At 44.1% G+C, this 8898-nt stretch overlaps 1 protein-coding gene across 1 annotated transcript in view; it reads left to right on the top strand.

Annotated features, from left to right (window-relative positions):
- Window positions 1-1795: 1795 nt before the first annotated feature.
- LOC106815359 (formin-like protein CG32138) overlaps window positions 1796-8898 on the top strand; it is a gene marked incomplete at its 5' end in the record, with an annotated part of 19974 nt that continues 12871 nt past the window's right edge. The window contains 10 exon segments of the mRNA XM_014819810.1: window positions 1796-1875; window positions 2791-2874; window positions 3327-3698; window positions 4176-4310; window positions 4939-5035; window positions 5596-5673; window positions 6328-6438; window positions 6803-6952; window positions 7677-7778; window positions 8193-8331. Of these exon segments, the coding sequence (XP_014675296.1) occupies window positions 1796-1875; window positions 2791-2874; window positions 3327-3698; window positions 4176-4310; window positions 4939-5035; window positions 5596-5673; window positions 6328-6438; window positions 6803-6952; window positions 7677-7778; window positions 8193-8331 (1348 nt within the window).

The raw sequence follows: 8898 nt of genomic DNA on the forward strand, positions 1-8898 counted from the left end.
GGTAAGCGCTGCATTCGACGTCACTCACATTGACTATCAGTGTTATCTCCCCATCATTATACTCCTACTATACGTCCTACATTCCCCACTGCCGCGCTCAACGTAGATCTGGATCATACACCCAGCATGTTCTGCTAGCCATCTATGGAGCAAATACGACATACGCATATACGCCTCTCTATGACACTTTTGTCATAGCGAAGATTCTTCCTATGACAAATAATTGCTCGTATTGTGTGTGCGCATCATCAGGAGTTTAGGCCGCGCTATTATGAGTGCGCGTTATAGGACACTATTATAACGCAAGCAGTGAATTCAGCTGTTTGAAGCGGAACGAAGTTGACTCGCAATATTTGTTCATAGAAAGAATCTTCTATGACAAATAGTGTCATAGGAGAGCGTATATCATATGCGTATTTACTATGTGTCATAGATGCTAGAACATGCTAATTGCGCGCACGTACATACAAGATCGCTATAACTGATTCGTGCAGCCCAGTCATGATGCATGATTCAGGAGGAGCATTTGCACGGCATTTACAGGAAATCGTCGGCATAATAGGCCGAAAGGGAGTAGAGGAACACTAAACGAAAACTGGTAGTAATAGTATCGTATGTATTCGCATTATATTTTATTTTGAAACGCTCCAAGTGCCCTGTGATACATAGATCCCCTTAACTGTTGTTGTTGTTGTTACTCATTCGAAGGCTTAACCTCCACGCATGTCCGGGGAATCCGACCACCCGTAGTGGTCTGCGAATCCACGCTTGAATATGTGAAATAAACCGCCTACACGTGTACAACGATTGCAGGCAGGCCCGGCCGCCCGAATTTTTTTCCTACGCGTTATCCATTGGGCTTGGATATCCGCATATCAACTTCCGCGATCAGACTTTTCCGTATGATCAAGGAATGATGCAAAAGATCCTTCATGTACTGTCCAGCCGCCACCGCCGCCGCTCCGGTTCGCCGCAGAGAATTTCCCTTCGCTCTATCAACTCGACCCCTAATTGACTTAGCCTACCAAACTTACGCGGTTATACTTACAACATCTTGGGGAAAAGGTGAGAGCGTTACCAAAACCAGGTCACTGCGCCTTTATTTGACGTTTACCTTCACCTTTGATCATATTTCCCTTCCGCTCTCTAACTCTGGCCCTAATTGGACTTAGCTCTACCAAACTTGCGTATAACTTACACATTTTGGGAGAATCGTGAGCCCAGCGCTACCAAAAACCAGGCACTTGCGACCTTTATCTTGACCTGTACCTTGACCTGATTATCATATTCCCTTCGCTCTCTAACTCGGCCTCTAATTGACCTTAGAGCTACAAACCAGGATCACTTACGGCCTTTTATTTATCTTTTACTTGACGCTGATCATATTTTCCTTCGCTCTATAAACTCGCCCTAATTCACCTAGCGCTACCAAACTTGGTAACTTACACATCTTGAGGCAGAAGGTGTGTTGCGTATCAAAACCAGGGCACTACGACTTTAAATTTTACCTTTACCTTGACCTTTGATCATATTTTCCTTCCGCTCTATTAACTCGGCCCCTAATTGACCTTAGCGCGACCAAATTTCGTATACTTACACATCTTGAGGGATGACACGGCGGGGGATACATGGTAGTTGGCGACAACTGCCCTTTCTAGTTAATTATAATTGTATAAAATTTAATAAAATTTAATTAAAAGAAATTTAATAAAATATAATTAAGTATAATTATAATTTTATAATATTAGCATAAATAATGCATTTAACACGTTTGTTGTCACTTGTTGTTTGACAGGCGAAGAGAACACTGGGAGACTACAAATCTACGCAGGTCCTACGGGACCTCGAGATCTCCTTACGAACCAACCACATCGAGTGAGTGCCGGGTGAGCTGTGTCGGGGCAGCCTCCTGTGATAGCAAACACCTCTATAGAAACGGACACCTCTCTGACACTGATTTCCCTCAGTGGCAGTTATACAGAGAATCCACCTTTATAGAACGGTCACCACCTGTCTATAAAGGACACTTTTGGTGTTTTACTCGAGTTACAATTATAAAGCAGGTTGAAATCTCCACTATATAATTCAACTCTATAGACGGACACCTGTCTATAAAGGACAATGGGAAGTTTCACTGGAGTGACAGCCATAGGTTAAAAACACCTCCATAAAGGACACTTTGTGGTTTTTCTTTGAGCGAACCTTATTTACAAGTTTGATTGTAGTGGTGTCTTGATTAATTGAGTTAGAAATTATGTGATCGTCTAGTCTAGTCCCTGGGACCGTTGCTTAGCATGAAACTTTTTATCTTGCTTAGAAGTTTTTCTAGTGACACAGACATGAATAGCAGACGATCGTAAAAGAATTTTTTCTCCATTATTTTCACGTAATCATTTCTCTCGTACGCTACATCTACTTTTGCAATCGCTGCAGACTCACATTTCACCACGTAAATTATTTCACTGCGATAATCTATCGTCGTATTTAATCGACGGTGCATAGATTATAGATCAGTTTGTGATCGATCGTGAAGTATGGAATGATCATTGAGACCATAGCAGTGAAAAAAATACACGGGGGCTCGGGGCGATTTAGCCCCCGAAATGCCAAAAGACCCGGAAATGCCAAAAAGAGCCCCCGAAATTTGCACTAGAGTTCAATGCAACCAAATCTTTAGGTGCTATTTTCATGCCACGCGAGCTTGAAAAGTAGCCCCCGAAAAATAAATTATATTTTTTCCCTGGACCATAGTGCATTGTGCAAACGTGTGTTTTGTGTTGTTTTGTACAGGTGGGTAAAAGAATTTCTGAATGAGGAAAACAATGGACTAGATGTGTTAGTCAATTACCTAAACTTCCAGCTGGTTCTGATGAGGTAAGCTCAAACAGCCTAGCTAGTTAACTTTAGTTAATTAATTAATTAACTTTTTAATTTAATTAGCTAGTTAACTTTCACATACTTATTAACATCGATACGTCATTAGAATACTGAATAGTAATAGGCGAGTACAAATAAGTAACTAAATGAAGGAACTGACTGTGACATGGTAAGAATTGATAGTCTGGGTTAAAATTATAGTAGGGCATTTCACCGTATCTTTGTATAATGGTAAAAGTCGTCACATCGTCGTCATTATCATCATCATCATCGTCACCATTATCATCATCATCCTCATCATCATCGTCACCATCATCATCGCACCATCATCATCATCATCATCATCGTTATAATCTTCGTTATCATCGTCGTCATATTTTTCATCATCATCATCATCATCGTTATGATCTTCGTCGGTATTGTCATCGTTATTGTCTCCATTGTTTCAGGCGGGACGAACAATTCCGCACGTACAGCGAGGACCAGGCCGCCGCCGGAACAAACAACGGAACGCTCGTCAAGTCCGCCGGCAGGAAGACGGTGGCGCAGTCTGTTGGCCGGGCGGCGGGGCGGAGCGTCGACACCGGCAGCATCATCGGCCGCGACGCGAAACCCAACGCCATGACGCTGAGTTTATCTCTCTCTAATTTACACGATGAGGAAGTAGGTGGCGCTGCGGTAGAGGAAGTAGGTGGCACTGTGGTAGAGGAAGTAGATGGCACTGCAGTAGGGGAAGTAGGTGGCGCTGCAGTAGGGGAAATAGATGGCACTGTGGTAGAGAAAGTAAGGGATCCTGAAAAAGGCAGGAACACAATAACGATGTAGATGGCGCTGCGCGTTAGATAGAGTAAGTTAGGATGGCGCTGCGGTAGAGTAAGTAGGTGCTCTGTGGTAGTAGAAAGTAGGTGCGCTATTTGCGGTTTCCACAGATATGTGTGGCTACCAGATTTTCATGATTACAAAAGTCGTACCTCGCACGTTGGTAACCACGGTTACGCATCCCTACCATCGTGCGACGGCTTCTATTTCATATTATTACCATGATTACACCTCCCTAATCGTTGTTTTGGGATCTTACAGCTGCCAGTGTCGTACGTACCCACCATCTTCATACATCGGTTACCACGGTTTACGCATCCCTACTCTCATCGTGTGATGCTCTATTTCTTTGTTACCACGGTTACACATTCTTAGTAGTTGTCGACAGTTGCGCGTCCCTACCGACTTTTCGCGTCGTGCAATGGGCTTCTCTCTCTGCCAGGATCTGAAGCGTAAGGAGCCAGCTGAACCTCGGGAAGCACAGAGGACGACATCCACGTCGCCGTGATGTGTCTGCGCGCGATCATGAACAACAAGCTCGGATTCAACATGGTGTTCGCTCACGCAGAGGCGATCAACTGTATCACGCTCAGTCTCAACCATAACAGCCTCAGGTGAGCTAGCCAGTAAGGAGTTAGCAACAGCAGCACAGCCAGGCAGCAGCCAGCAGCAGCCAGCCAGTAGTAGCAGCAAGTAGCAGCAGTAAGCAGCCGCAGGCAGGCAACAGCAGCCGCAGCAGCGGCAGCAGCAGCAGCAGCGCAGCAGCAGCCAAGTAGTAGTAGTAGTATTCGCAGCAGCAGCAAGTAGCAGCAGTTAGTATTAGTAGAGCAGCGCAGTAGCAGCGCAGCTAGTAGTAGTAGTAGTAGCCAGCAGCAGCAGTAGCGACAGTGGTATAGTAGTAGCAGCCCAGCAGCAGCAGCGAGTAGCAGCAGTAGTCTAGTAAGTAGCAGTATACAGCAGCAGCAGCAGTAGCAGCAGCAGCAGTAGTAGCAGCAGCCAGCAGCAGCAGCCCGCAGCACAGCAGCCCAGCAGCAGCGCAGCAGCGGAGTAGTAGCAGCAGCCGTAGCAGCAGCCAGTAGCCAGCAGTAAGCCCAGCCAGCAGCAGCAGCAGCAGCAGCAAGCAAGTAGTAAGCAAGCAGCCGTTAGCAGCAGCAGTAGCAGCAGCGAGTAGTTAGCCAGCAGCAGTACGCAGTAGTTGTTGTGCATTTAGTTACAGTGTGATCGTGTATTTTTCCCCGGCAGGACCAAGGCGCTGGTGCTGGAGCTTCTAGCCGCCGTCTGTCTCGTCCAAGCGGACGGTCACGACATGATCCTAGAAGCATTTGACCATTTCAAACTGGTGGAGAGAGAGTGTGTGTTTGTGTGTGTTGTGTGTGTGGTGCATGCGTAATTGCGTGCGTAATTGCATGCGTGCGTGCCTGTGTGCATGCTTGCGTGTGTGCGTGCATGCGTGCGTTGTGTGTGGTGTGTCGCGTGCGTGGTGGTGTGTGGTTGTGGCAATGCGTGTGTATGTGCTGTGTATATTGTGCTTGGGCGCTCGTGTGTGTGTGTGTGGTTGTGTGTGTGCGTGACCGTGCGTCGCTCTGCGTGCTGTGCGGGCGTGCGTGCCGTGCTGTGCGTTGACCTACTCTCCTCGTGCGTGTGTGCGTGCTGCGTGCGGTGGTGTGTGTGTGTGTATATGTGTGTGTGTGTGTGCATGCATGTGTATGTGTGTGTATATGTGTGTGTGTGTGTGTGTGTGCGTGTGTGTGTGTGTGTGTGTGTGCGTGCGTGTGTGTGCATGCACGCACATTCGTGTGTGTGTGTGCTTGTGCTTGCATGTGTGTTGTCATATTAATATTATATTATATTATACTATATAAATATTTATACCGTGTTCTCCATCTCTCCCGCTAACAGCTGTGTGAGGAACAGAGCCGATTCGAGACCTTAATGAACGATTTCATGAACTACGAAGAATTCAACATTGATTTCATGGTAAGTCCGCGGGTATTTAAAAAGACTGACTGTATTACATATATATATGTTTGTTAATGACTATGTTATTTGTATGTGTATTACTAACTGTGTTACATGTACTTTCTACTTTCGTGTGTATTACTGACTGTGTTACATGTATTTTTATATGTAATACTGACTGCAGTGTTACATGTACTTTTTTATGTACATATATTACTGACTATGTTACATGTACATATATTACTGACTATGTATATTATTCATGTGTATTACTAACTGTGTTACCTATTACACATGAAAGTACATCTAACTGTGTTACATGTATGTATATTACTGACTGTGTTAATACATACATGTAACACAGTTAATATTACACATGAAAGAACATATAACACTGTCAGTAACATTACTGACTGTGTTATATGTACTTTCATGTGTAATACTAACTGTGTTACATGTATGTATATTACTGACTGTGTTATATGTACTTTCATGTGTAATACTAACTGTTACATGTATGTATATTACTGACTGTGTTATATGTACTTTCATGTGTAATACTAACTGTGTTATATGTATGTATGTTACTGACAGTGTTACATGTACTTTCATGTGTAATACTAACTGTGTTACATGTATGTATATTACTGACTGTGTTATATGTACTTTCAGGTTGCCTGCATGCAGTTCATCAACATCGTTGTTCACTCGGTGGATGACATGAACTTCCGCGTTCACCTCCAGTACGAGTTCACAAAGATAGGCCTCGACGACTATCTAGAGGTGAGAGAGGATGAGAGAGGGAGAGGGGGAGGGTAAGAAAGAAAGGGGAAGTGAGAGAGTGAGAGATACAGAGATGGGGAATCCGAATGTTGATGTTAAATGTGAAAAAGGTTGACCAATGTTGCCGTATTGTTGCACGCACGCCAACAAGCTGAAGCGTGCAATTGTAGTGTATGTTGACAAATGTTGCAAACTGTTGAGTAATGATGCACGAAATGATTACTAATGTTGCCGCGTCTTCGTCAACAGAACATGAAGCACGCGATTGCACAAACGTTTTACTAATGTTGCGCAAAAATGTTGGCTGATGTTGCCGCAAAATTTTGCGAAATGTTGCATAATGTTGCCGCGTCTTCGTCAACAGAAGCTGAAGCACACCGAGTCGGAGCAGCTGCTGGTTCAGATCTCCGCCTACCGTGACAACATGTTCGATGTTCAGCACCTCATGGAGGAGGCGGAGACCAAGAACGTGGCTGTGGAACAAGTCGCAGAGCTAGAGAACGAACTGTCACACGTACGTGAGGGGGGAGGGAGGGGACGAGGGGATAAGAAGGAGGGGAGGAGGAGGGAGAGGAGGCGGAGACCAAGAACGTGGCTGTGGAACAAGTCGCAGAGCTAGAGAACGAACTGTCACACGTACGTGAGAGGGGAGGGGAGGGAGAGGGAGGGAGGAAGAAGGGAGAAGGAGGCAGATGGGTGGAGGAGGGGAATGAGGGGCGGAGGAGGGAGGGGGAGGAGGCTGAGAAAAGAATTTTGCTCTGTAACAAGTAGCAGAGCTAGAGAACTAATTGTCACATGTACGTGAGAGGGAGGGAAGGGAGGAGGGGAGGAGGAGGATGAGGGGGGGAAAAGGAGAAGAGGGAGGGGGAGGGCAGGGAGGATTNATTGTATCGTGAAGGCTGTATCGTGATACATATCGTATCGTGAAGGCTGTATCGTGATACGTATTGTATCGTGAAGGCTGTATCGCGATACATATCGTATCGTGAAGGCTGTATTGCGATACGTATCGTATCGTGAAGGCTGTATCGTGATACGTATTGTATTGAGAAAGCTATATCGTGATACGCATTGTGTAGTGAGCTATCCGGATCATCTATATAGCCCCTAACTATCAACTAACCCTTAAGTGTCGTATGAATTCATATTAATCGTGTGTTCAATCCAAGAAATTGACTTACTATCGAATCTTAAGTGTCGTGTCCTGTAACCATATGTTTGTGCTGCTGCTGTTGTAGGCGATAGAGAGATTCCAGGAGCTGGAGAATGAATCAATGGCCAAGATCTGTGAGTTGGAGAGTGCGGTGGTGGACACAACGAAGGAACGTGACATGTACTATGTAAGTGCTGCCTACGTTACATATATATACACACGCGCACGCACGTACTCACACACACACGCACATGCACACACACACACACACATATAGTTACAGGTATGGATATAGATATATATTCCATATATATTTATATACCCACTTACATCCCAAATGGTGATAAAAAATTCCATTTTGAAAGTGTATAAGGTTACATATGTTATACATATGTTATATATATATATATATTTATATATTTTACAGGTAGACCTGAGGCAGATGCAGCACAAACTTGATTGTTAACGTTGTGTTTACTTAGTTGTTGTTGTTGTTGTTGTTGTTGTTGTAGTTGTTGTTGTTTACAGGTGCACCATGCCTAGACGCAGCATGAACTGTGTTGTTTACATTGATGTTTACTTTGTTGGTTGTTGTTTACAGGCGCACCTTGCTCAGACGCAGCACGACCTGGATGAGCTGAGGAAGCAGATTAACGAGAAGGATGAGGATGTGAAGCAGAAAGGAAGCCTTCTGCAGGAGAGGGAGAAGGAACTCGAATCCCTCAAGGGCACCTTGAGACGTACGTACGCGCGCGGCGCCATCTGTTGTAGCGATAATGCATCAATTGTAATTCGAGTTCATGTGAGGACGTAACATGCCCTATAATGTACCTCCATTGTGTGATGCCTTGTGTGGTGTTTAAAGTGATCACGTCACCGTAAATAGTAAAAGTAAAGAACATATTTCCACTTTTTCACAAAATGTAAGTAATTCTGTTATCCTTTTTTGGTTAAATTGCTGCATTATACTTACTATTTTACTATATTGTTTGATGTAAACATACACTCGTGACTCATACATAGCCCATAGCAAGTAATTAATGTCAGGATCATAATGTCAAATCGTCCAGGTTTTTTTGATTTTTAACTAGTTGAGAAACAATCTTATCGGGTAACAATTTGACGATACATTTAGTTCCATTAGTACTTACTTTTATTGTAAAAAAATTGTAACCATTTTTTTACAAATATACACCATAAAAAATTCGTGACGTAGTTAATTTAATGGTAAAACCTTATGGTTAGTTACCCCAAGAATGCAGTACTGATTCCATAAGTACGTTAGTTCCTAGTACGTTCCTGTAGGT

Source organism: Priapulus caudatus, unplaced genomic scaffold (genome assembly GCF_000485595.1).
Source record: "Priapulus caudatus unplaced genomic scaffold, Priapulus_caudatus-5.0.1 Scaffold1097, whole genome shotgun sequence".
NCBI lineage: Eukaryota > Metazoa > Priapulida > Priapulimorpha > Priapulimorphida > Priapulidae > Priapulus > Priapulus caudatus.